Raw genomic sequence first — 27,733 nt, 5'->3', positions numbered from 1 at the left:
CAGGTGCAGAAAACAATGCAAAGGTGCTGGGCTATGAAGCTAAGCAATGTCTGGCCAGAATCTGGATGATAGATTGTCTAGGAACTCCATGTATTCCTTGAAAAATGGGTGTGACACAAAGGAAACAAATATGAACTACTAAAAGAAATGAACATTACAAAATTATCTGGAAGACTGACAAGAAATCCTACCACATAGGTTTTTTTTTTGTGAAAATAGAAAGTTGCTAGTTACTGGGGGTGGGGTGAAAATTTGTGTTCCTTTTTAAGCACAGAAGGTTTTCTGACCACAGCATAAAACTGTACCAGATAATATCAACTACTGAGATTTATGAGCTTTTTTGGAAATGCATTTTTTTATCATAGTTGCATAGGTTTAGAGTTGAATTTACTGTGTGTGTTTGTAGTGAGTCAGTTTTTGTATTACTGATTGGTGGTGGTTTGTGCGTTTGTGCGTGAATGACTTTAGCACATTTTATCCATTGTGCTTTTCAGGATGTTTTAGGGTTTGAACCCATTTACCCAGTCACACACTTTTCTATATATCTAAGTGCAGGTGTATCTCTTAGGGCTTGTGCACACATTAACTTTTACCCCTTGGTTGCTGTACCAAGAGGGTAACTGTTTTGTTTACCTCTAGGTAGCAGCAGGCTAGCTCTAAGCAGTGCCTAGAGCTAATTCACTAGAGGTAAGTGTGGATCCATCAGGGGAAATACAGGCTACATGGGACAGGTGGCATCTACCCTGGGTAGATAATGTGTGCACAAGCCTTAAAAGGATCATTGAGCTTGTGTGTGGATGCATACACCCAAGTGCCTAAATATCTTGGCATGTATCTCTGCTTGCTTAAGAGATGGAAATGCATGTGTATGCATGCTATGTGCATGTTGACTAGCATGTTTCTGTGATTGTGCTTGGCAGTGCCAAGGTGTGAACACATGGGACCACTCCTAAGGCTACCTTAACATAACACTGTCCCCATAATCACAAAATTCCACTGAAATCACTGCAGTGTCACGATTATTTCAACACTAGGTTATGATGTACTATTTTTCAAGGTGTAGTTCTCTGAGTAAACCGTAGCACTCACTAGAGGGTGTGCCATCTTAATTGCACCTCTCAGAACTTTAGTGATACATGTCTTTAATAACTGGACACATCAGACATCTCAGTTTAACAATCTTGTATTTTTATTTTATTTTTTGCATTAAAAGCCATGGCATATTTTCTACCAAATCCGTTTTTAAAATGGCTTGCTTTCAAGCCTGCCTCATTTATTATTATTTTTCAGGGGCTTGCATACAAAATTTACAGTCTGATCCTATGCACCCTTATTTGGGTGTCCCAATGAACCCACTGGGAGTTCCTTCCAAGTAAGCGTATACAAGATCACACTGTTACGTCTCCTCAGCATTAGCAAGAATTGTACAACTACATACCTCAATGTTCTTGTATGTTGTACAACTACGTGCCCAAACGTTCCTTGACATTTAGCCCTTGGTTTGCTGGTTTCATTTTACTATCCTGCATCTGATCACATACAGCCACTTCTTCAAGTTTCTAACCAGTTTTGTATCTGTTCACTGCCTTCAAATGTTGATAATGATCAAGAGATTGACAGAAAACAGCATAAAAACTGCTAGTAAACAAAAGCTAGCCCCAAATACAAATATTGTTTTAAAGCCAAAATATGCTGTTGCTGCCCTGCATCATAATTCTAATTCCCCCTAAATAAAATCTGGAAGGAAGTCTGGCCTTCTGTCAGATAACAAACATATATTCACCAGCCTACCCCTCATGCACAAATACCCTCTCTTTTTTTAATGAGAGGCATATGCAAGTGTATGTATTCATAGTTGAGACCATCCCTAAAACTATCTATGTATGAGTCATGAGTATGCTTCTCTGCAGTTTTTACCCTCTATGCTTCTACACCAGGTGTATGCTTTTCAAAATTCCACTGTAAATGCCCAGATTCCCACTGTGAAACCTCTGCCTATTAATAGTAAAAATTCCCAATCTTAATAAATGCAACAAATATATTTCAAAAACCTATGGAGATAAACATATATAACTAAGAATTATTGGTGTTAACTATGGATACAGCATGACCTTAACTTGCTCCACTTTGGTCTCCCATTTTCCATAGAACAGGAGAATCTTTACTCTTTTTCAATCATTTTTGAGAAGCTGATCTCATGTGGGTAAACAGTGCAGCAGTGAAATACTTAGTCCTGTACATTTCCATTTGAAAGCCTTAATAATATGAACCTTTGTTCTTTTGAATGCAACTGCTGAGACAATGTTATAAAAAGTGAAAAATGAGACTTGAAATATGTTCTTCAAAAAGGGACTTGGTCATAGGGGTTGAAAACAACTTACTGTCTATACTGATACATACACGATGGTACTTGTTTCTTTTAGCCCATAATGTAACTTAATAAATCAGTATCCCTCCTTGTATGGCAGAAGGATTTCATTACTCTTTAAAAAAAAAAAAAAAAAAACCAAGTAGAAGAATAATTTGATGTGTGATCTTTACCTGTATGACTAGTGTAACAGGAAAAGACAAATGGTCTTCAGAATACTAACAGAATATGCACCTCCCCCTGGAATTCAATAAAAAGTCCAGCCAATAGATCTCTAGTCTTTAATAAATCTTAACCCTGTTATCATCCTTCATATATATATATATAGGCTGTCTGAACCCTCGCTTTCCATAGATGCCAGTCTTAAAGCATTTCTGGGATGTATGGGGCAAAACAAGTACCGCTGCTCTTTGTTTGCATATAATCGGTACACACAAAGCTGTGTAGATATTTTAAGGATTTTGTGTCCCTATATTCACATAAGTATATTTTTATTTATTTTACAAAAATTATATACTGTTTATTGTCATAAAACCTCTAGAATGTATACAAGAAATATTAACATTATCTATAAAAACCAGTTACAAACAATTAAAAACATTTTAAAAGAATTAAAATTAACAGTAAACAAGGTATGGGTGCAATTATATTCCCTGAAAAGCAACTGAGAGTTCTTTCATCTATGCATGGCTAGCAATGTTTGTCTGTGTGTCTATGTCCTAACAAGGAGTTTCAAAGGGTATTTCTTATATATAATACTTACAAGCACATCAGGAGACTGAGGCTTTGAGCATTTGGGTCCTAATCTCAAACCTTTGTCCATGTTTACTATGAAAGTGTTTGCATGTATGAGTGTGCCTGTGTGTACTGAAAGGAATGACGGAAGGGGATACAAAGTGTTGTTTCAGTGAAGTATTTCATAGAATCATAGAACTATAGAGTTGGAAGGGACCCTGAGGGTCTTCTAGTCCAACACCCTGCCATGCAGGAATCTCAACTAAAGCATCCATGACAGATGGCCATCCAAATTCTGCCTTAAAACCTCCAGTGAAGGAGAGTCCACAACCTCCTGATGGACTCTGTTCCACTGTCAAACAGCTCTTACTGTCAGAAAGTTCTTCCTGATGTGTAGTTGGAATTTCCTTTCTTGTAACTTGAATCCATTGATTCAAGTCCTACTCTCTGGAGCAGGAGAAAATAAGCTTACTTCATCTTCCATGTGATGGCCCTTTAGTTATCTGAAGATGGATATCATATCTGAAAAATAATATTTAGGACCCAGACACTGAACTGTAAAAGTTTAACTTGAATAAGCAGTGAATTGTTATAGTTTCCATGAATAGAATACTAGAATAATAATAGGGTAATGATAGAAGAAGAGGATATATGTGTATATAACACTCCCCAAATTTCTTATTTGGGCTCTGGACATGCCCATTCAGACATTTCTTAGAGACAAGCCTTGCCCAACATTCAGAAAATTCCACAAGCTCTCCTTTTGCTCCTAGAAAATCATGTACCTTTATATGATTCCAAAAAGTAGGTGTTTTCAAATGCTCAGGACCTCTTGAAGAATCAGCCTGCTGATTTAATGTTTATGACTGGGTCAGTTCAGATATTCCAAAATACCTTCATGTAATGCACTCTAACCTTTCTCATCCCTAGAAAAAGTGTTTTACCAGGGCAACCCACAAATATAGCTGCAGTTTCCCAAGTGATTCTTGTGATGACAAAAGCTGACAAACTTACTTTCACAGTCATGGAAATCACTTCCAGGAAACTACAGCTGAATTTGTAGGATGTCCCAGACAACACTCTATCCTATTAAGAGTTTGGGGTCATTGCATGGAGAATTTTTTAGATTTTAAAAAAAAATGGCTTCTTAGAATATTCTGAAGCCAAAAGCAGTAAGAACTGTGAGACAAGCATACTGTTTAGGGCCTTTCTCTAGGCCTATCTTCAAATGAGTTGGGGGGGGGGGGAATTCTCCTTTGAGCCTTAGAAAAGGTGTTGGGCCAGGCAAATAGGTATCCTCCCATTTTGGAGAATCTCCATTTTAACTCCAACAGGCTCCATGCAAATGGCATGCCTCCTGTTCACATTCCTTGGAATATTCCAGTTTCCCTTTTATCCTCAGTGGTGCACTTTCTTTTTAACTCTGTTGCTCCCTTTCTTCATTCCCAACTTTTATGCTCTTCCCAACTCTTCACCTTTGTCCTTCTAGCCAGGCCAAACCTCTTACCAGCTAGTTTTCACAAAATTAAAATGTGACTGAAAGCAGATAGCTATGGTTTCACTTTAGCAAAGGCAAATTGTCAGTCAAGAACTGGAGGATGGCCCTGTGTGTAAAAATGTCAAAATCTTAATGATTCTCAAACCTCTGTTTAGTGGGATTCTGGCTACAATGCTACTTGGAAGTAGGGTCCATTGAACTCAATGGAATATGCTTCCATTCAAATCACTTCAGGATTGACAGATTCGTCAATCTGTTTGAAGGCTGTTTGAAACTTTACCCTGTTACTGCAGGTACAATCCTTGACCCACCTACCGAAGAGTATTTCTAGAGTAATTGCATTGACTGAACTGAAGCTTGTTTTGCTAGTCCAGTGTAAGTGGATTGAGGATTGTGATCTAAAATAAGCCCCGCCCTTGCAATGAAACAAAGATGGGTGGAAGGACGGCATGCACATAGCCTTGGCCTTTGTTTCAAATTCTGTGTCCATCTCTGTTGCTGTTCTGGTCTGTTTGCCTCTTTGTTGCTCTCTGTCTGATCTTCTAAACTTTCCAGTCATTTGCTGTTCTGCTGATATTGGAAACAAATCTTTGTTTTGTGCATACATACAATCATTTTAGGACTGCAATGTTCCACAAGCAACAACTTGGAACATGGAAATGTTTTAAAAGGTTTTTTTCCACTCTTCCAAGATTAGTATGTGGACAGTGAAGTCCTCCAATATACAGCTAGCAAAGGGCAGGAAAAATGTAACCAGCTTTTTTATTTCTTTATAACTTTTTTTTTTTACATCCTACATTATCCCACTCTTAAGTGTCACCATTGTAATGGTTGTTATATATTTCTGATATTTACCAATATTTGTGTTGGTGTATGCATGTTCAGTTTTTATACTGAGAACTGTTTATTGGGGAAATTGTTCAGTGTTGCTGTTTTTTCAAAACAACTGGAGCTATGTGCATTTTGTATACACACTGTTCAAGCAAAAATATTTATATTAAGTGCAAAATTCAACATGCTGAGAATCTTGCTTTATTTTTTTCAAGTCAACTTTCTAACCTTTTAGGGCTTGCAAATGTGTGAGCCTTACCTAGCAACATACCTGGGAGATCTGAGCGAGACTTCCAGTGATCCATGAGTGGAGCAGTCAGTACCCTCTATAGCTGTTTGCCTCACTCCATGGCCATTCAATTATACAAAATAAGCAAAAGATGAAAATTTGCTTCTTTCATAACTTATACAGATTGCAGAATTCACATTTTTATTTTAGACAAAAAAAATATTTTTAGTAAAAGTGACTCTGAAAGATAAATAACTGAAGTGAAGTTTCCCCCACTAACTATGAAATGATTTGGTTTGACACACTAAGGATCTAGCATCTGATCAAATCATTTTGTAATTCAGAATGAGGGACTTGCCACGTTAGACTCTTTAAGTCACTATTATTTAATTAACAAACATTAGGTCTGGTTTTCATACGGTGAAGCCATGAGGTGGCTCTTTCCTGTCATGGTGGACCTTTCTTCTAATCTTCCTCCAGCATTTTAAAATCTGATAATAATAATAATTATTATTGTTATTATTTCATTAATCATGTATGTATATCTACTGTACTGCATTAGCACCATTTCCTCAAGACCTGGAATTGCAGACTTTATAGTAGGAGGGCACTTTAGAAAAAGAAAGCTTTGGCTTAGGAAAGAAAAGAGTTATGCTGAGGTGGCTTTAAACTGTAATATATATATTTATAAGAATGTGAGATTTGGTTCTTAGCATCTCCACCTAGCTAGTAAACCAAACCAGCCCTATTTTTAAATCTTTGACAGTTCTAGTTAATGACAATTCTAAATCTAAATGCACTTAAATAAAAGAATGTGTATGCAAATAAGGACTGGTATGTGGTTTGGGAGTTCACATTTCCTCTGTGGAGGAAATCTTATTTATTCTAAACTGTTGGTGATAATAATAATAATTAGGCACTTATCTGAACAGAAAGTGAAATTTCTTGAGCAGATTCCAAAGTTGTGATTGGAGTGTAACTTTAGATACAGTAATTCTTTGGTACAGATCACTGTATCTAACATTTTACTTTCAAGAATCTTAAGAAACAGACATGACTCTTGAGGAGTGCACCCATATTTTCTTTAAAAATAATATAAATTGCAGCTTAAAGTATTCTAGTATTTAGGCATTAAACATGTAAATAATATGTTTCAAGAACATGGTTGCAGGCTTTTTCAGTTTTTGTTTTGTATAGTAGTAAGAGGAGAATTATTAGACAGTATCATGTCTACAGCATTTTCATGTGGAGTCATTCAAAGGGGGGGGGGGTTGTAATAACTATTTTAATTCACATTTGTTAAAATTAACAATTACCTCATTCCAGGAAAGTATTCTATAAGCAAATTAAATATTTTTTTGATTTTTTTTAAAGGATGTAAAGTAAATCATATTTGCTTCCCTGCAGACACATTATGGTTGCTAAATAATAGTTAGCACTATGCAACAGCAAACCCAGTGTCCTTATCAAATGTGTATATATAAAGAAATTTTTATTTTATAGAAATTGCTTGCCTATGTTATTACCACCAAGCATATTCAATATATTTCAGTTTCAGCAAGCAGCCTGAGAAATATTAGATTTTGAACCTGTCCATTGCTACAAGTGTTGATATTCTTGAAAACACAAGTAAAATCAGACGTCTAAGAGACTTTTCCTTTGTTACATACAGCTAAAGTTAGGCCATAGTATGCAATTAGATTACTCTAGAGTAGATGTTACCAGTTTCAATTTATTATTTATTAAATTTATACCCCACTCTTCCTCCCAAAAGAGCCCAAGGCAGGGGGGTGGTGGTAAAACAAGAGACATTAAAAGCAATTCCAGTGCAGATGCAGACTGGGAAATATATCAACTTAAAAGCCTTGTTGAGAGAGGATGGTCTTCAGTTGACACCAAAAAGACAACAGATGGTACTTGTCTAATATTTAAATAATGGGAATGCCAAATTGAAGGTGCCACAACGCTAAAGGCCCAACTACTATAATGTATGGCACAGAATCCCTGATAAGATGATGCCTGCAGGAGGATCTCATCTGCAAAGTACAATGATCAATTGGCTATATAAGGGATATGACAATCTTTCAAGTAACCTGGTCCAAAGGGCAGCTCCATATAGAGGACATTGTAATAATCCAGACTGGAGGTTACCAGTGCATGGATGACAATGCTCAGCGTAACAGCAAATAATATTTTCTTTAAAATTAACAGAAGCTATTGCATGGTTTACATTGAACATTTCAACTATAAATTGACTTAGATTCAGAGGCCCAACTGTAGTTTTCACATGACATATTTTTGTATTTAGGACCTTGTTTAAGAAAAGAACTGTAATAGCTTTATATATCCACATTATCTAGAGAAGAATGTTTCCACTAGGCACAAGTCTATTAAGCTGTTATACCAGTTTAATAACATCATAACCATGCCATTCAAGCTTTAGATATGTATACATGAGAAAGTCACAAATATGCTGATATATGGGTTTTTCACATAATATGTGCAAATGCATATACCTTGTGAATAATGGAATGACTTGTAGAAGGAAACATATTACTTAAAAATTGGCATAATCTAGAAAAGCCCGCAAATAGAATGGGTAGCAAGAATGCAGCTTCTACTCATTCAGTGGGATTTGCAGAGAAGATATTAGCACTGAGTTGTGCACTCAGTGTTTGCACAATTTAATCATGATGTGTGTTTTTTTTTCACTTTACCTGAAATTTATATCAAGAAAACAATTTTTCTGCAATACTGAAAAAAGATTAATTTTTAGTAATATAAATGAATTAAAATTTGGTAATATTAATACATGCTTACATCCTATTTTGTTTTGTTTTTTAAGATTTGTAACCAATGAAAACAATGGAAAAAAACTTTCTCCCCACAAAATTTAAATACAAAAATATTTAAAATCATTTAAAGATATTCCACAGGTCTGATGCTTAACCTTTTTATGAAATACTTCAATATCCAGTTTAGAAGTGATATACAGGAGAAAATAATATTATGTTAACTATTGAGCAATTTGTGGAATACTCAGCCTGGTGGAACGCTCTGTCACAAAAGACCAGGGCCTTGCGGAATTTGACATCTTTTCACAGGGCCTGCAGGACAGAGCTGTTCCACCAGGCCTTTGGTCTGGGTCCAGTCTGACCCCCCTTTTTCTTTTCAAGACCTCGCATGTAAGGGGCCCCTCTAACCCTTTCTCACCAGCTTATATGAGACCAGCACAAGTAGCTGGGCCTGGTGAGCACTTAATGTTCCCACCCCATAGTTATAGTTATAATTTGTGGGTTGCCATCTGATTTTATTCTGATTTTAAGCTGTATTTCAACCGATTGTTTGATCTTATGTTTTAATGTATTATTTATTTGATGTTAGCTGCCCTGAGCCTGGTCTTGGCCGGGGAGGGTGGGATATAAATAAAATTTATTATTATTATTAGTGCTAAAAATATGAGAAATTAAAAAAAAACCTCTAAGCTGTTGCTATAATGCATAACTCCATTCAGTAATTTTGATATGGAACAACATTCCAGTTTCTTACATAGTTACGGTACTATGCTAGGATTTAAAGTAGGCTGATTAAGGCTGCAGTCTTATATCCACTTACTCTTGATAGCAAGGAAAAACTGGTATAAAAGGAAAATTCCTGGAAGCCAAGATCCAAGTTTGGGGCAAGTACTCTTTGGTGAGAGAACCCCAGCAGATATTTAAAATCACTAAATATGCAGCAAAGTAAAGTGTGGAAATATAGGTTGTTAGACCTTTAAAATATGTCCTTGTGAGCTCCATAACTTCCATCTTCCCCGTCATATAAAAAGACCACATGTTTAATAAGTTTTAAATGGTTTACTTACAAACCCTCCAAAGGTCAGAGTCATGTGCTTTTTCATACATCCTTCAGAAAAAGTTGCACAAGCAGTAAAACTTGGCTTAGTTACACTGGTATAGTTTCGAAATTATTGGTATAGGAACACAAGAATGGCTCATGAGAGCCATGCAGTCTAAGCTGCCGTAACCAGCTCAAAACCTCTTTACGTGTTAAGCTTCTCTGATAGACTGAGAGAACAAAGGCTTGATTACCTAGTCCCTCCCCAGGTGAACTAAGCATGGCATGACAACTTACTGTATGGTCTTAACCCCTTCATGCATTAATTAGACTTAAGCATGTTTGTTTTATGAGGCTGGTTATCCCACACTTACCTGGGAGTAAGATCCACTAGACTCATAAAGACTTCTGAGTGGATATGTATAAGATTACACTGTTATTTATATCAAGAACTATGGTTTAACCAGTTTGTGGATCAATATTGCCTGACCCTAAACAGATAGAAAATACATTGCCTTGAAGCAAGAAAATTATTTGAAGGGAATGTGGTGGCTCCTGGTTTTGAAGGGTCCATGGACAATGCACACTCCCTGGGGGCACCTCCCTTAGGGAGTCTACACTGCCATTATCATCAGCTCCTACAGCTCCTCTTTCTCAGCACTGCTACTACCAACTTGAAGCCGAGAGCCAATGAACAAACAGGTCATGTCATTTTCTGTTCCTCCATTTCACCACCGCTGCTGCCTAGACTCAAGCAGGAGGCAGGGGAACAAGCAAGCAGTGGTGAAGAGGAGAAGCAATTGTTTCTCAATGGGGCTCCCTGCTGAGTTGCAGACCCTGGAAAACTATGCAGCACTTAATTTCTATATCCATTATGCTCTTGGTTGTAAAAGTAAAACATGGCCAATATGACCTGAGAAAAGAGAAAGGACACATGAAACATAGAGACAGGGGATTCAATGCAATTCTGTATTGTTTATGTGCAGAAAAATAATCCCTTCCCATTGGGATGCTGAATAGTGAAGGCCAAACCATCCAGGAGTTGAAAGAACTTTTGTCCCTATCATAATAGTGGCCCCAAATGCAATTACCGGTATTTATTTATGTCATAAATAATCATTATTAGTAGTATTTATTTGTTGTGTTTTACACCAAAGTGTTTCAAAGCAACTTACATAATAAAAATAGAAATAACAAAAAACATCAAAACCAAATATAAAAACAGCAACAACTATAGTGTCAAGCATGCTTTCTGGGGAGAGCATTCTGCAAGCAGAGAGCCGCTGCTGAAAATAATTTCAGTTACGCTTAGGGAACAAAATCATTCAACAATTTTGGCATTTAACACCCTTCCCCACCACCACAAGCTGCTTTTTCACCTGTGGAGAAAAGATGAAAAACCGCTTGGGGGGTAAATGACCTTCAGCATAAATGGCTGGAGGAGAAAAGGTTAAGTAGTCATTCTCACACACAGTACTATTCCTCTTTGCAGTATCCTGCAGCTGCTTTTTATTTAAAACAAAAACCAGGAGGCCATTACATCTGCCATGCACTGCCAGCTTGGACCTGAATCATATCCTAATTAAATAAGCAGTAAAAAGACACAGAAAATGAATTAAAAGTTAGGTGTACTACTTTTCAAATAAAAATTAACTGGCAGCAAATTATTTCTTCCTGCCTACCCACATATTTGAACTGAAGCATTTTACTGTGAAACAACTCTGCTACTTGGGGGGCAACTAATCAGCCTTTGTGTATAGTTTCTTTTGGATATGTAGTTCACGTTCAGACTCAATAAATACTAGGAAGAAAGGACTTGAGCATATTCAATATTTCAGCTAATCACTGTGTATTTTTGACTTTGGGCTTTTATCACTAAGTGCTGTGTATTGAAAACAGTGTACCTCAAGGTAGACTGAATAAAAATCTGATTGATACATGGTCTAATGCTGACCTTATTAAATCAAATGAAGCATCCTTATGGATAGGAAGCTGCCATACTAAGGCAGACCAACTGTCCATCTAGCTCAATATTGTTGACACTGACTGGCAAGAGCTCTTCAGGGGTTTAGGCAGGAGTCTTTCCAGACCGTACCTGGGAATGCTTCAGTTGACATGCAAATAATGTGAACTGCTATAAAGCCTTCCCTAAAAGGACCTATAAGTTGTAATACACTAGGAACCTTATCTAGCATATCTGAACCTTGGAAGCTGTGCTAATGTGAAGTACAGTGGTACCTCGGGTTACAGATGCTTCAGGTTACAGACTCAGCTAACCCAGAAATAGTACCTCGGGTTAAGAACTTTGCTTCAGGATAAGAACAGAAATTGTGCGGTGGCGGTGCAGTGGCAGGCCCCATTAGCTAAAGTGGTGCTTCAGGTTAAGAACAGTTTCAGGTTAAGAACAGACCTCCAGAACAAATTAAGTTCTTAACCCGAGGTACAACTGTACTGAAATATGTCTACCATGTAGCTAAAGACATTAATTGGAACCCAATGTCCATCCAAATAAACAGAAGAATCATAGTTTGTCTCTTTTCCTAAGCATATAAACATTGTCTTACCAGGTCAGCCCAGCATACTCTAACAATTGCCAGTCAGATGCACCAAGAAGCTCTCAAATAAGGCATCATGGAAATAGTCATAACCTGATAGTCATTCATAGCACTGGTTAATAAGATCCTGAATACAGTAATTCAGTTTTTACCTATCATGGCTAATGGCCTTCAGAAGAAACCTGGTCTATGTTTCAGTTATCTCCCATGCTGATTACTGTAGTCATATTTCAGCTAGTCTTTCATTGTCTCACCTTGGTACACTTCCATCCATCCAGCATGCTCTTCTCTGAAACAAGTCCACCCTTTGTCCCGTATGCCCCTTATGCCTGGAACTGCCTCCCAGAATGCCTTTATTATTTCTCCTCCCATATTTCCTTCAGGTTGCTCATCAAATTAATATTTTTCTCTGGAGCAACCCCTTACTCTCCATACACTATTATAATTAAGCTGAAGTATGTATAATTGAAAGAATGGCATATACCTTTCCTGTTAGTTTTACTTCTGTTTCCCTCCTCTCACGCTGTTGTTTCTCTTGTATCTGTTTTCAGATTTTAAGCCCCTTAGGCCAAAGATTTGTCAAATATATTTTTTGTCATATGCCATGCACATAGATAGTATGTATAAGCAATTATAATGGCTATGAATTTACCAGTCCTCCATGAATTTATCTAATCCTCTTCTGAAGCTATATAAACTAAAGGCCATTGTTTTATGATGAACAATCATCATCATTAGTTAACTATGTGGTTTTCTCTGTTTTTAACCTATTGCCAGAAAACTGAACTAGATGACTCTGGAGTCTAGTAATTTCAGAAACAAGCATGAATATATCTTCAATCACTTGTCATATCTCCCCACTCCATTCCAGCCTGCCTAGATATGTTTGTTGAAATGGAGTGACCAGAGCAGTACATTGTATTCTTAAGTGGAAATATAATAAGGTTTCTATAATGGCATTGTGATACCTGCTATTTTATTTCCATCTCTTTAGTAATAATTCCTAATCATGATTTTTCCTTAAGTGAATTTTCTACTATGGTCTCAAGAGATCTTTTCACCTCATCAAAACTCAAGGTATGAATGATTTCATTACTGCTTGTAATATGTGATTCTTTCTGTTGAGTGATAGGCCAAGCTTTTCGTAAGTGTCTGCAAAGATATTTAGGATGATCCAAAAAACCAAAGTGCTGCACCAACAAGTACAAAATAACCCCTTTGCAGCGCCACAAATCCAACTCAGTGGTGTAACATTGGAAAATGTCAATCACTTCTCCTACCTAGGCAGTTATCTTTCCACAAGGGCCAACATTGATGCTGAAATCCAGCATCGCCTGAGCTCTGCAGGTACGGCTTTCTCCTGATTGAAGTGCAGAGTGTTTGAGGACCAGGACATTCACATGGAAACCAAAATGCTTGTTTACAAAGCTATTGTACAAGAAAGAAAGAAAGAAAGAAAGAAAGAAAGAAAGAAAGAAAGAAATTCTAGGAAATTCTATGCAGATATCAGAGTCAAGTATTACTACACAAAGGGGGTATTATATTCCACAGGTATTGCTGTGCTATGTGCATGCTGCCCTCAAAAACATTCCCAACTATTAACAAATAATTACCAGGTCAATTAAGATAGTAGGCTTAAATTCTTAAACAATGGAAGATAGCTACTTGAAGTAAAAGCAGTATCTTCCAATAAGCTAAAGTCCTGCTACACTCTTCCCATCACCAAATACTGGTCCCTGACCACATGTCAAGAAATGGACATATCTCTCAACACCATAACTATGCAATCCAAGGATGGCTGGGCAATATCAACATTGTCATTTATCAGCAGCTAAATACCGGTATATGCTGATATATCACTATGTCTGGAATGTATCTCAGCTGCTGCTTCCTCCCCACCTTAGGGGAGGAATAACCCAAATTAACAGGGCTGGCCCAAGACATTTTGGTACCTGAGGCAAACCTCAAAAATGGCACCACCACCCCAAGTTGTAAGTAGTAAGTGAAGATCTACATTGTGAACAGTGTCAGGGGATCAAATCAACCTGATGGTTGATGTGGGAAGTAAAGGCTGTCACAGGGGAGAAAGGGACCAACTCTGGGCTGGTAGAGCCCAGGAGGCAGCCCCTGCCATTTCCTCCCTAGGGCTGGGAGAAGACCAGCAATGCCTATTTGCTGAGTGCCCACAGTGGAGGCAGAATTGAGGCAGAGGGCTGCTGAGGAGGCAGCAGGACCAGCTGCCAAGGAATACACCACAACTGTCGCAGCCACCACAGAAGCAACAGCAGGTGGCGATGCATTCCTGTGAGGCTGGATTTGCTCCCACTGTGGCTCCTGCCTGAGGCAGTTGCCTCACTCTGCTTCATGGGTGGACTAGCCCTGCAAATCAGTATGTGACATTGTTGGAAATCATTTGCATAAACAAATTAAAGTATTTGACTTTTCATTATAATTGCCAGCACTTGGAATGGTAAGATTCACTGTAAATATATGCTAGTTCATATACTCAAATGATGTTTGAAACCATTCATTCTATGTCCATTTCTGTGAATTTTAGGAAGTTTTAAAAACAACAACTGCTGAACTACTTAGCATTTCCCCCCATGTGCAGTGCTTTTTTTCAGCTGGAGCATGCCTGAGCACAGTTCCAGCACCTCTCAGGTAGGCACCATTGTGGGCTGGCGCTGTTTCTTCCCTTTACGTACTTCTGAGAGCCCAAAACGAACATTTCAAGTCAAAACAGAAGCTGGCCAGCATGTGCAAGTCTATACTTTGTTTTAGATCTAAGACTCCACCTAGCTCCTAGCTGCTTCTAGTCATGATTCGTCAAGCTACAGGGCGTGGCCAATTCATATTTCCTTTTCTTCAATCTGTCTCCTGTGTAGCAGCAGTGGGCTTTCCAGCCAGGCTTCTGCCATTGCATGCACGTGCATTTGCACAAGGGCCCTTTTGAGCTGCCCTAGCCATCTGCCTGAATCTAAGAGAACAAAGGAGGCAGGGGCACACTTATTTGACCTGCACCAGAACCAGGGGAGACCCCCAAACCAGCTAGGGAGAGATTACCATAGTGTTTAGTGCTTCTGTGGGTTGTGAACACAGCTGTTGTCAAACTGGCATCTGTTCAGGGCTGCCCTGAGTTGCCTGGCTACTTGCTGTAACAACTTCATGGTGAATTCTGGCACCTATTTTTCTTGTGCAGCTTCCTAAAATGCATAGAAATGAACACAGGGTGGCATTCAACAAACCTGTACTCAGAGTAGACCCACTGAAATTAATGGACCTAGTGCAGCCATGTTTATTAATTAATGTTAATGGGTGTTCTCTATGTTAGTTGAATACCACTCATAGAGAGGATTGTTTCAAACCTAATTGTGTGTATAGGTATATATGTATTCATGGTCAAAATAGCATGAGAAATGTTACTTTATGAGTGTTTTGATGTTTGTATAATATGTGGAATCCACACACCCCTGTCTCAATGAGGACCTGTGCATGGAAACAAGTATTTAGCAAACAGCCCCTGACAACTACAACATCCAGAGGGCTGTTATATACACATGGACCTGGTCAGATCATCACTGCAAATCAGAACAAAAAGGGGAAACGAGGTACAGGATTCATCCCTTCTCCTCTTCCGAGATCAGGGCTGTTGGCAGAATCCTAATCCAGGCTGTTGCATACACATACAGTTAGACTGGATCTCTTGTACATATGACTAACCTATTACATACTACATTGTCTGCTATAACTAGAGAACTATCTGTTCTAATAAAAAGGGTTTAATTAGGCATTGCTAATGACAGAAATAACATTTTAGCTTACTGCAAATATAACCCCCTGGAATTGGTTGTATGTCAAGGCCAATCCTCATGTCAAATTTAAATGGTGAACTATTGACAGACTTGCATTCACAGTGCAGTGGGCACATTTGATTCCTTGAGCATTTATAATGGTATGTTTGCTGTTATTCATCTTTCATGCCATTTTTTATTGTGTTTTATTTCTTGGCCTTTATTTGTTTATTTTTCTCTACCTCCTCCCTTAACTGTAGGGATTCTGCTCTTCTTCCTCTATAAATAGCAATTCACAGTCAAGATCCGTCCAGTAATCTTGACTAATACTGCAAATATATACCATTTACACGGAGATATTGATTTAAGCCATTTTGATTCTGGTGTATCTTTTTGCTGAAATATTAAAATTGGGGAGCTGACTCCTGATGCTATGGTTAAAGAAAAGGCAAATGATAGCTCTTGAGGGATCAGAACCAGGGTTCAGCTCTTAACAAGTATATGACACAAAAATCTGACTCAGCATTAGAATTTAAGACATAAGGCAGGTGTTTTTGCAGCTGGTTTACCTGTGCAGCCAACTTCTTGTTTAAGTGGTATTGAATGCACAGCTAAACGCAGAAGTCCCATAGGTTAATAATTCTTTTTCTGTGACTTCACACTGAGTGCCCTCTTCCTATGATACACCGCTCACACAAATAAAGTGGCTATGATAGTGTCAGCACTGACTGTTAGATACATAATCAGAACTCCAGACATAATCATGATTAGGGCCTCTACAAGTGTAGCATCATAATTAGACCTAGAGAGTCAAGGCACTGATGGTCAACTGGCTCCAGGAAGACTTAGTGTTTCTGGACTTACAGCATCTAGAGTTTAAGAATCAAAATTCACAATAGTTACAAAGGCTATAGAAAAAAGCCTGAAAGCAACAAGAGGAAGCAGAACTGAAACAGGGAACAAGATACCTTGTTAACCCAAAACCCTGTTGGATATATGTATGCCTGATGAGAAACTACCCTCCCATCAAACCTTAGGTCCTGGGGTAATCAATAAAATAAGGTACAAAAGTATATACCACTTTCCAATAACTGACTTCCAGAAAAAGCAAGTCCTGGATCAGGCTGGGACCTAGAATGGGATGGTGGGTTTCCATTTGTTTTTATTCTGGATTGAAGCTTGTCACATCCACACCATACATTAAAAGCACATGCTTCCCCCCCCCCGCCCATAAAAACCTAGGAGTTATAGTTTACACCCTACAGAGTTACAATTCCTACCACACTAATAAACTGCAGTTCCCAGGATTTGGGAGGGAGAGTCATGTAATTTAAATGTATGGTGTGGATGTGATCCACAGTGAGATTCTAAGTAGAGAACTGAAATTATATATTTGCAGCAGCAGTGGTAGGTGCTGAAGGTTAGGTGACCATGGTGTTTATCTCCAACCAGGAGAAAATGCAATAACCTACAAATTAATTGGTGGAAATTACTATGCTTGACAAATGGGTCTCCTGAGATCAGTGCCTGAATTCCAGCCTTGACAATATCAGATATGTTTGTGTTTGCAAACATTTCAGGAAATGGCCTTCTCATTGATTTTCTCCTGTACACTTGAACTGATGTCTGTCATATTGTGTTCTGTCAGAGACAAGGATATTGGTCAGCATGAACCTGAAGTGAAGTTATTTTCACTTAGAAGTCCAACTTCAACACTCTCATCAGCAGATGCACAATGTGCAGCCTTTCAATATATTATACTATTGTATTTATTAGTGCTAAGAAATCCTTAACAATTTTTACAAATTCATTCTGTTCACTATAAAAGATGGCTGGTACAGTTCATGCCTCACTGGGGGGAGGACACAATTTTGTACTGCTTGTATAATACAGAAAAACTTTGAGATGTGCATTTTGCAGATCATACACAGAAGAACTCATGTGTGATTGATTCTTCAGGCATTATGAATATATGATAGATGGAAAGGTTTGTTCTCCCTTTCTTGACATGAATGTAATGAACTTAATATTACAAATAAAATAGCAAATATCACAATGCCTTTATAGAGATCTGAGGTGCATCCCCATTTAGGATACTATATACCATTTGCAACTGTTGTCTCATCTCAAAAAAGATGTGAAGAAATGGAAGATGCACAAAAGGATTTGAAGAGGTGGTAATGGTATGAATGTTTTGTTTTTTAAAGGATCAGACAAATTAATGGAGGATAAATTTAACAATGGCAATTAGCAATGATAATTTCAGAGGCAATATACTTTTTACTACCAGATGCTAGAGGCAAACGGCAGGAATGGCTACAACCACCATGCCTTGCTTGTGAATTTCCCAGAGACTTCTGACTGGCATATATTCTGAATTTCAGTATTTTTCTAGTTATGCATGGTATTGCTAAAGTGTATTACATTATCCTGTTTAATTTTAGAAACTAGAAGAAAATACTGAAATTCAGAATACACACACACACAATAAATGCTATGAAGTTCTGAAAAATAAAGTTAAATAAAATATTAGCAATAATGGCCAAAGGACATACATATCAGAAAGAGAAAAAGATATGAAAAAGTGTGTTATAATAATATTTTAATAATCTTAAACCTTTTGCTGAAATCATAAGCTGCTAGAAGCAGAATCCAAGAAACAGATACCTATCACTAATTGAGGTAATTATTTCAAGGTTCAGCACATCCCCTCCCCTTTTCAAAAAAGCAGAAATAATTTACTTGTATGGTGTATGCTTTAAGCATAAGTGCAATGTCTGTTTAAAATATGCAAACATGTGAAATAGTCTTTGAGTTTTCCTTATAGCATGAACAGCCTATAAGAGTTTCAGAATGTAGTCAGCAGTAACACAAGAGCCAATGCCCTTGCATGGTATATGCTATAATGCAGTTGAGGGAAAATGGATTTGGAATAGTGCTTTTGCAAGTGTGGCTGAAACATGGATCATATCAGCCCCACACCAGATGCCATAAATGTCATTTGTGGCTTCCCTGCAATTCACTACTTGGTTAATGTCAATAGCCAGTAATTGAGCTGATGGAGATCTGGTCAGGAAGTAGTATGATAAAATTAATTTGTTTTTTTACCACCCTGTATCTGCATTGGATTAGCATTCCATCAGCAGAAAACAGCTGCTCTATATAAACGTCTACTTTCAGTTTTAGCATTTGGTTAAAGCATGCAAAGGATTGACTCGCGGTACAGCCAGACTTATAAAAGCATCTGGTTAAATTTCTGTCTCTGTGTTTCTGAAGCAGAACCAGACTCAACAGCATGCATAGAACTTCAGGTTCCATTCCTAGCGTCTCAAATTAAATATTTAATAAGCACTAGTTCAGAAAAGACCTGGCTGAGGCCATGGGAGTGCCTAAAAGACAGAGTAGAAGCAATTCTACCTTTGGGCTGGTCACTGGCCTGTCTGTTTAAGACATTTCCATTGTTTCTTAAATCGTTATATAACTATTTCCCTAAAAGTCTGTTTAAATGTATACTTTCTTGTTGCAGCATGGTTTAAGATGTTAACCAACTCTTTTTAGTACTGGAAATACCAGTACTGAATATGAACTCAGTAGTAAAGAATAATTTAAAAAGTTGCAATCCTAGCTGTGGGATACTGAGGAAAAAAATGGTGCCACTTACTCTAGAGTAGTATTATTTATATTACTGAACTATTCCAAGTAAATAGTTCCAGACTTGCAGTCTGAAGCTACCAGACCTCTTCTCAGTAGATCACAACTTTTTTTTTCCTATTGGTCTATAAGCCAACTGATGCAGATTCATACCCTCCATACGTTTGGTATGAAAGTGCATTTTGTTGCATTGGCGGTGGGGGGAGCATAATTTCCTTCACCCAGGTTGAATTGGATCCATTACATTCTAGAAAATCAGCATAGTCTCTCTATTGTGCCGTCCTATCCCCCCCCCCCCCATTACTCTCCTCCATTGCTGTGTTCTGTTATTCCTGTGTTATCCAAGACATAGCCTATTGGGCCTCTTCGCTGGAGACTTATTACAGTTTATCTCTGTCTGCCTTTCTTTAAAGCCAGCTGAACATACCCAATGCTCTTCCTCTATGGTAAGATCTAACAGAACCCTGCCCCCCCCCCCAGCTGCTTCTGTGACACACTTCTTAATCTAATACACTCCCTGTTCTCTTTACCCTGACCATCTAGGTTTCTGTCTCAAAGCTTAGCCTAGTTATCTCTGCATGAAGCCACCATGTTGTGTTTCTGTTTGTTGAGTCTGGTGTTCACATGAGCTGTTGATTATGCTGCACATGATGTGTATTTATTGGGCATCCTTGAGCTTTCCTTTAGTCAAGTTAACTGTTGTCCTACGTTCTAATGAATAATTACCAAGAGAGAATTAGAATCCTTTTCAGATTTTCTGTTTGTTAAGTCATGAGCTCTTTGATGCAATGGAATTGACTTGCAAAATGAATTGAAACTATGAACAAGGTCCACATTGTTATTTTTGTGTGTGAAAATTACCCATACAATGAACAAATAGCACAAATAGAATAAGATGTGGCAAAGAGAAAAGCACTGTGCATTTGCTCTAGAGTCCAGTCCTGAGTGCCTGATAACACTCTTCAAGCATCTAACCTATTCAGGCTTGAAGTCATTCAGCAACAACCCTCTAGCTCCTGTCATGTGGCCCTGTTCCTGCTATCCACGGAAACGCCGTTTACCTTCCCACCGGAGCGGTACCTATTTATCTACTTGCACTTTGAGGTGCTTTCGAACTGCTTAGGTTGGCAGGAGCAGGGACCGAGCAACGGGAGCTCATCCCATTGCAGGGATTCGAACCGCCGACCTTCTGATCGGCAAGCCCTAGGCTCTGTGGTTTAACCCACAGCACCACCCGCGTCCCATTGGCATAAATTTCCTCACTTCTTGGTGAAGCTGGGAATAATGGGAGTTTGGGGAAGGGATTAGTAACTCTTAAGAAATAATGGAATTCCTTCCTTCTCTCAGTCCAAATTTCATAATGCTCATTGGGTTTACTCCACAAATACAGAGACTTCCCCCTTGGCCTCTATTTTCTTAATTCTGCAAGTAGGATATGTTGAGCAAAACAAGCCAACAGTGTTGTTTAGAGCACCCCCTTAGAATCTCAGGTGAATTGTCTGCCCTTGAACAACAAATATTCCCCTCTTCCACTGGCTGTAACAGACATGTTTTCATGCAGAATCAACTCTAGAAAGTGTCAAAACTAACTAAACTACTGTTATGCAGGGCACAAGCCTACTGAAAACAAATGCTGTCAAGGCCAAATGGACTTGACAGTAAAGCATGGATTATGGTTATAGCATCTTAACAATACCTTATTTTAATAGAGAAGGTTGCAGGTATTTTATGTAAACTAAATTATTCAAAGAGAGAACTTTGTTCTATGTCTTGGGTGTGGGTGTATACACACACACACACACACACACACACACACAAACCGAAAGTGCTATTTTTGAGCTCTTAACAGGAAATCAAAGGGGTCTGTTCTCTCCTGGTATACACAGTGGTGAGTAAGATCAGATTGGGGTATGTGTGTTTTTGGGGGGTGATCTGCACTGTTTCCTGGTTATGTACTTCTTCATTATTTGGCATCAAATTCTTCGCTCTGTAGCAATGGAAGAGAATGTGGGCACAATATGTACTCAGAAGCGGAAATGTTATTTCCTCCCACAGCATCAGGCAGTGCTTCAACAGCACATCTAGTAGAAGAGCAGAAGAGTTCCTTAGGGCACTAGAGGAAACAACCCTTTGTTGTTCTACTTAGCATGGTTTGGGAGCTTCATTTCCCACCACACCCACCAGTAGTCTGCCTGGCAGGGAGTCTTCTCACAAAAGCCAAGGCAAACTAGTTGATCCCACTTGTTCAGGAAACTCTTGCCTTGGCATAACATAAGTGCAGAACAAGGAATGTTCAAGCTAGTCACATTCCCCTTGGGGAACTGGGTGAGGGAGATGAATACTGAGGGACAAGGCAGGAGCTGTGAGAACAGAAAAGGCCACTTAGGGGGGGGATATCTAATTTAAACTCTAGGGACTGTTAAACAGTAGCAGTCAGGCCAAATAACTGCTTTATCAGAGCAAGGCACAGGCTATGGGAAATACCTAGGGGTCATGAGAAATATAACTGAGAACAGTGAGAACAGTGAGCATGTAGTACAAAGCTATTTTTTAAAAAAGCAAGAAGTGGGAAGATCATCAGATCCTGAAGAAATCATTCTAGCTTAACTTGGTTTATGCAGTGCAGGTCTCTTTGAAAGGGATTTCCCATTCAGAAGGAAGCTTTGGAATTGCTGTTGTTCCTCAAAAAACATGAATTAAGTATATATTGGGTAAAGTTTCAGTAAACCTTGGCATCTTTAAGGTTAACATTTTTCCTGCAGAGAAAATTCATGGGAAAACACATGTGGATATTATATTGTTTTCCAGTATAATTCATGCATCTGCTCTCATGAGTATTTCTTCAAGGAATATAAATTTCATCAGAATTGACCATTAAGCCCCTCATCTCAACTTAGCACTGTCTGCATCTTGCTATTTTGCTGTTGCTTACAACTGAAGACTGATCAGCTACCTCCTTTTTTGGTGGGCTGCTTTCTCCTCCTACTTCTTCCATGGGGTCTGTCACAAGGAAAGCAAAGTAAAGCACACTGTTCTCCAGATGTTATGCCGGCTGGGCCGTAGCAATTAGGTTTCCGTTAACTGCATGCTCAGCTCCAAGCTTCATAAATATCCTTCAGTGAGCATGAAAAAGGCCATGGCTGTGTATGCACCCATTTAAATCAGTGAGAAAATTGAACATAGGTTGAACATCAGTGCTCAGCGGAGCCACAGGGCATGCACCACAAGGCGGGTTGGTTATATATTCAAGCTAGATCATCAAAGTAGCAGACTGGAGCAGTCTGAACAGCAAGCAGGGCATAAGGAGACAGTTTCTGTAGTGTTCTCCTGTGCTGAGTAACACTTATTACCTGAGGCATGAAGTACTTTGTTTCCATTTCCTCCTGCTTGTCACCATGACCAAGCAGCAGGAAGTTGTGAGCAAAATGGAGGTCTTGCCAGTTACACCTATTGATCAAATTACATATGGGGCAGTTTCTCAATCCATACAAATTCAAAACAAAATAGCTTTCTTGTCTCACAGGTTATGATATATCAACCAAAGGAATAGCAGAAACTGTGCCTTACCCTATCAGCAAGGCCCTTGAAAAATATTTATTGTTAAAGTTGGGGTGTGAGGGAGAGAGATTTTGGATAATGCCACTGAAGAACCATGGGGAACTGTTGAGGAATGAGGAAGAAAAAAATAGGCTAACAATTTGGTCCTAGAAGACAGATTATATATCTGCATTCATCTGTCTGAACTTCTGGGACTAGTGAAAGATTAGAGGTCTATAAGGCAGGGGAACAGTGCAGTGAGCTCTTCCTGTGAAGTAGCATTTTCTGTGGCCCAGGGTCTGTGTTCCTCATCTTCTGTTGTAACTACTGCCCTCTGTGCCAATGGGTTCCAGAACGCAGAGGAAAACTCTCGCATCTCAATCACCTTTTTCCGACTCTTCCGCGTGATGCGTCTGGTGAAGCTCTTGAGCCGAGGCGAGGGCATCCGCACACTGCTATGGACCTTCATCAAGTCCTTCCAGGTAATTCTTTATTTCTTCTTCTATGCCTTTGCCTTGGGACAGTACTGATGTGTTTGCCACCTCTACATTGCACATTTTTATATAGATCAGCAATGATCCCTGAATGGATAGTTTTTTCCAGTCACAGGTCTCCCAGCATTAGGGTGAATGTGATGAGGCAGGATGAGGTAAAGGATTTCAAAATCTAAACCCAGATCTGTAAACCATGTGGAGGTGTGGAATTGTTTAGTAAACTAGCTGATTTTTATGTTTCATAAACTCCCTTTAGTGCAGTTTCCAGAGGGGTAACCATGTTAGTGTGTTGCAAGAAAAACACCCAAGTCTTGTCACATCTTTAAAGTTAACACATTTATTATGGCCTAATATATTTATTAGCGGCTAAGGTGCCACAATACCTTCTTTCCTGAATTTTAAGTTAATACTGGACATTGAATTGGGATTGTTGGATCCTCCTCTGATAAACATGCTAAGGCAAAATGATTGATATAGTCATATTTTCCCAAGGTAGTTCACAACCCTAGTTTGTATTTTTTATATATATATTAAAAGTACGGTGTTTTACTTTGTCCCATCAGGTCAGCCTGCGAACAAGCACTATCTTTTTGCACTGATGATTTATGCATCTGTGGTCACAACCAGAAATTTGGCTTTGTCCAGTAATGGCAACAGCTCCAACCCCTATGCATGCTTTGGGCATAAGCTGATGTATCTTAATAACAGACACCAGTACTAAATCCATGGCAATGGTCACAAGACAATGTGAGCTCACACAATTTGTTGTTGGCATCTGTCTGTCTTGAGAGACAATGGAGTGTGCCTCCGAGGGGAGAATCACAGTGCCTGCTGTGGCTGCAGAGACCAGCAACTTGTAACTGCTGCCTCCTGCATTGTTTTTGCTGTGTTAGCAGCACCAAAATTAACTCCCCAGGGCACAGGCCTGTGCAGTGTATATAGAGGTCCTGGGCTGCCCAGATTATATAATTTTTTTTTTTTAAAGTAATTTTTTATTGAGTTTTACACAATTTAAAGACATACAATACATAACAAAGACAAACAAACACAAACACCAACACGTATAATTTCAAATCCTTAACTTCTTAACCCTTTCTGTAGACTCCCCCCCCTCCCATTCCTGTATCCCAATTCCAATATTTAGTTCAGCAAGTTCTTATTAAATTAGCTTATATACTTAACTTTCAAAATTATATATACTTAGTTTTTAACCTTATGTGTTTAACCTATATAATTAATTTCAACACCCATCAATACATCCTTTTCTAAGGTCGATCTTAGATCCCTTCCCACAATTTCCCCACTTCCATAAAAGTACTAAATAACAAAGACATTAAATTCTAATTATACCCCCTTTACCATCCCAACTTTCCTCCCCCCATTCCCGGTTTGGTCCCCAAAGAATGTCCATTGTCCTATCAGTTCTCAGCCCGGATCCCTCACATCCGAGGCTCTTAATTCTCTCTCAGACCCTCTCAGCCGGTTTTGTTGACAGTCCTTTATCTTGAACTTGATGTCTCGGAGACTCTCTATCTCAGTAGGATCTGCATTTCTTCCAGCCAAACCTCGAAACTCGAGAACAGAGCCCAGGTGATATTTCATATTCCTTTTAAGTCCAAAAGTCCCAAGAAGTCCAAAGGCTCCATCATTCACCTTGTACAATTTTATAATCCCAAGGTCTTCCAAACTTCCCATAAAAAAGTCTCTGCGATCCTCCTTCTCAATTGCCAACCAGGTTCCTGTCATCCGATGCTTATTTCCCTTATAATATATTTTTAATGGCTTCTGGTTATTCTCTTTCTCCGTCGATTTCCCAACACCTCCTTCTTCCTCCTCTAAAACAGCGACATTATCTTCTTGTTCGACTGCCTGAGTATTTTGCATCAGTTCCTTTGTATGGTCAGCAAGTTTATCTGCTTTAAGACTCAAGGTCATAACATCTGTTGCAAAAGCTCTTTGTTGATCTTGTAAATTTCCCACAAGAAGAAACATTCTCTCGAGCTCTTTGTGTATTTTTCCATCTGCTGCCATTGTAATGTCTCTACTTCCCCTCTAGAGGGATTTAGTTACTTTGTATTTTCCTCCAACGGTCCAATTACTTTGTTTAGTTTTGTTTCTTCTTTATTTCCAGTAACCCAGAGCCAAATTCGATACAAATAATCAGCCCAAATGTCAAAAAGCAACTTTTCCTTATTTGACAGCTCGTTTGACAGCTGTCAAATTTCTTATGTCTCCAGGGCCGGCTCTTTCACGGGTCCCTCCCGGGTTTCGGGGGGGGGGGGATTACCAGTCCGTTTCTCTTCTTTTTCCTTAAAAAAGAAGGGTTGTTCTTAATTCTTTCAAAATCGTGGGATTAATAACATTGATTCCACAAGGAAACAAAAAGTCCTTTCAACCTTAGTTGTTTAAATTCTTGCTTCAGATTGTCTACATGTATGGGGGGGCGGACTTCCTTTTGACACCTCCCCCGATCGTACCGAATTTCAGGAAACAAAAAAAGAATTTTAGATCCGGATTTCTTATTACTCACGGGTTGTTGTTTTTGCAGTCCCAATTTCAAGGAAAAAAGTCAGCGCTCTCCGGCTATGGCTTGCGGCTTCGCTCCGTAGAAGTAGCGATCTGCTCCAGCACCGCGCCGCTCACCTTCCCCCACTCCAAAGCCTTTAAAAAGGCTTCTTCGCGGGTTGGGGGCGCGCAAGTGGTGCCCACTGAGCCACCACGTCCACAGGCTTCAGCGCCTGTGGTTTTTAAGGGTCCCCGCGTCGCCGTTGCAACGGGACCCGTCTCCCACGGAGCCGATTCTCTCCGGAGCTCGGAGAGAATCCGCCATTTGCCGTTGGCGCTAACCCGGAAGTCTGGGCTGCCCAGATTATAAGACACCCCCCTCCCTCAGCCTTGCTGATGTGATCCAAAGGAAAGCAGAGCAGTACATTTGGCATCAGCCTGGCTGCAGGAGCTGCTAGAAGGAAGTGTACAAGACTCCATCCAACCATCTTAGTGGCTCCACTCTGGATTTGTCTGTAGGGTTCACTCTTTAGCCTTTTCTTCCCCCAAAGATGTCCCTCAAGGCTCAGGTATGGATTTGTCATCAGGGTTTACTCCTGAAGCCTTTCTCACAAATGAATAAAAACCTCAAGGCAGTGGAGGTTTAGGATCAGTTTTCCTTCTCTTAGATGGGCTACCTTTCGGGCTGACGAGCCCCATGAGCTAAGCAGAAATAACCCATGGGTGTCAACAAGCACCATTTTTAAAAAATGCATTTTAAAAAATTATTATCAGCAAGTTTACAGCCAAGGAGTTTCCTGACAGAACTTTAAAAACAGGCCCCAAACAAAGGACATAGCTCTGTCCTTCTGTAGTCTGTCAATATCAGTCCTATTTCTCAGCACAACAAATTGCTCCATCTCTTATTCCCTTTACATCTTTATTAACGCTGTGCCTCTCACTGAGTCACTGTTTGGTTCTTAGTTCTGTCTTCCATGATCCTTTATAATTTACCCATATGGACAGTATCATAAACAAGTAGAAAGTCAGTTGTCAAAAAGAGCAAGAATTGCGTGCTTAGAGGTTATTCAGACAAACATAACAAGAGTGTTAATTTTTTGGAGTCAATAAATGACAGAAAATGGAAATTTACAAAACATGTACACTGCAAATGGATCCCAAAAAGGAATGAATTCCATTATCATTGTGATTTCAGCAATATTTTCCAGTGTTTCCAAAAGATGTCCCACAAAGTCTAACAAAATTCTACTCTGCACAGGAACATACATGTTGACAGTGCTAAATAGTTACTAAATATAAGAACAACAATATTCATTGAAACCCAACGTCATTACTTATTAGATGAATTAAGACACTCTACTTTCCTCATAGTTACATAAAAAAGTAATGAATGACCTCGTTTCAAAAATGCTTTATCACCATATTTCTCCATAAAATAATTTAAAAACATTTCACCCCAACTTCCACTAACAGGAAACAATACTTGGAATTAAATTACTTATGAAGCTTATAAAAGCAGTGGCAGAAATACTTAATTTTAAAGTAGGGAAGAGTAGTTTATGCTGATAGATGTTGTTGTATATTGGTTATTGCACAGAAAAATGTAACTTTTTCACACACAAAAATCCACAAGATACAGTATACACCTGCCTGCATTGAGATGATGGTAACGTATTTACTATACCCAAGATAAAAGCAAATACTG

The 27,733-nt window shown here is 38.9% G+C and overlaps 1 protein-coding gene and 2 long non-coding RNA genes across 18 annotated transcripts in view; 2 read left to right on the top strand and 1 right to left on the bottom strand.

Moving 5' to 3' along the window:
- LOC308457616 overlaps window positions 1-27,733 on the bottom strand; it is a 107,176-nt gene that overhangs the window by 22,085 nt on the left and 57,358 nt on the right. The window contains exon 4 of one of the 10 annotated variants that reach the window (XR_013977035.1): window positions 5,812-6,152. The exons of the other annotated variants lie outside the window; for them this stretch is intronic. This is a non-coding gene — a long non-coding RNA (uncharacterized lncRNA). Of the gene's footprint in view, window positions 1-5,811; window positions 6,153-27,733 lie in introns of those variants that run through there. 10 annotated transcript variants of the gene reach the window in all.
- Window positions 1-27,733, top strand: part of CACNA1C (calcium voltage-gated channel subunit alpha1 C) — a gene marked incomplete at its 5' end in the record, with an annotated part of 488,103 nt that overhangs the window by 405,921 nt on the left and 54,449 nt on the right. For all 7 annotated transcript variants that reach the window (XM_080971552.1, XM_080971554.1, XM_080971553.1 and 4 more), the window contains 2 exons: window positions 19,906-19,938; window positions 23,383-23,511. In XM_080971552.1, the coding sequence (XP_080827678.1) occupies window positions 19,906-19,938; window positions 23,383-23,511 (162 nt within the window). The remainder of the gene's footprint in view (window positions 1-19,905; window positions 19,939-23,382; window positions 23,512-27,733) is intronic.
- On the top strand, window positions 23,519-27,643 carry LOC308457626. The gene is made up of 2 exons (XR_013977054.1): window positions 23,519-24,507; window positions 26,417-27,643. It is a non-coding gene; the product is annotated as an uncharacterized lncRNA (long non-coding RNA).

This window comes from Podarcis pityusensis (genome assembly GCF_964106645.2).
Source record: "Podarcis pityusensis genome assembly, chromosome: 10".
NCBI lineage: Eukaryota > Metazoa > Chordata > Lepidosauria > Squamata > Lacertidae > Podarcis > Podarcis pityusensis.
This window is presented reverse-complemented; position numbering and strand designations above follow the sequence as displayed.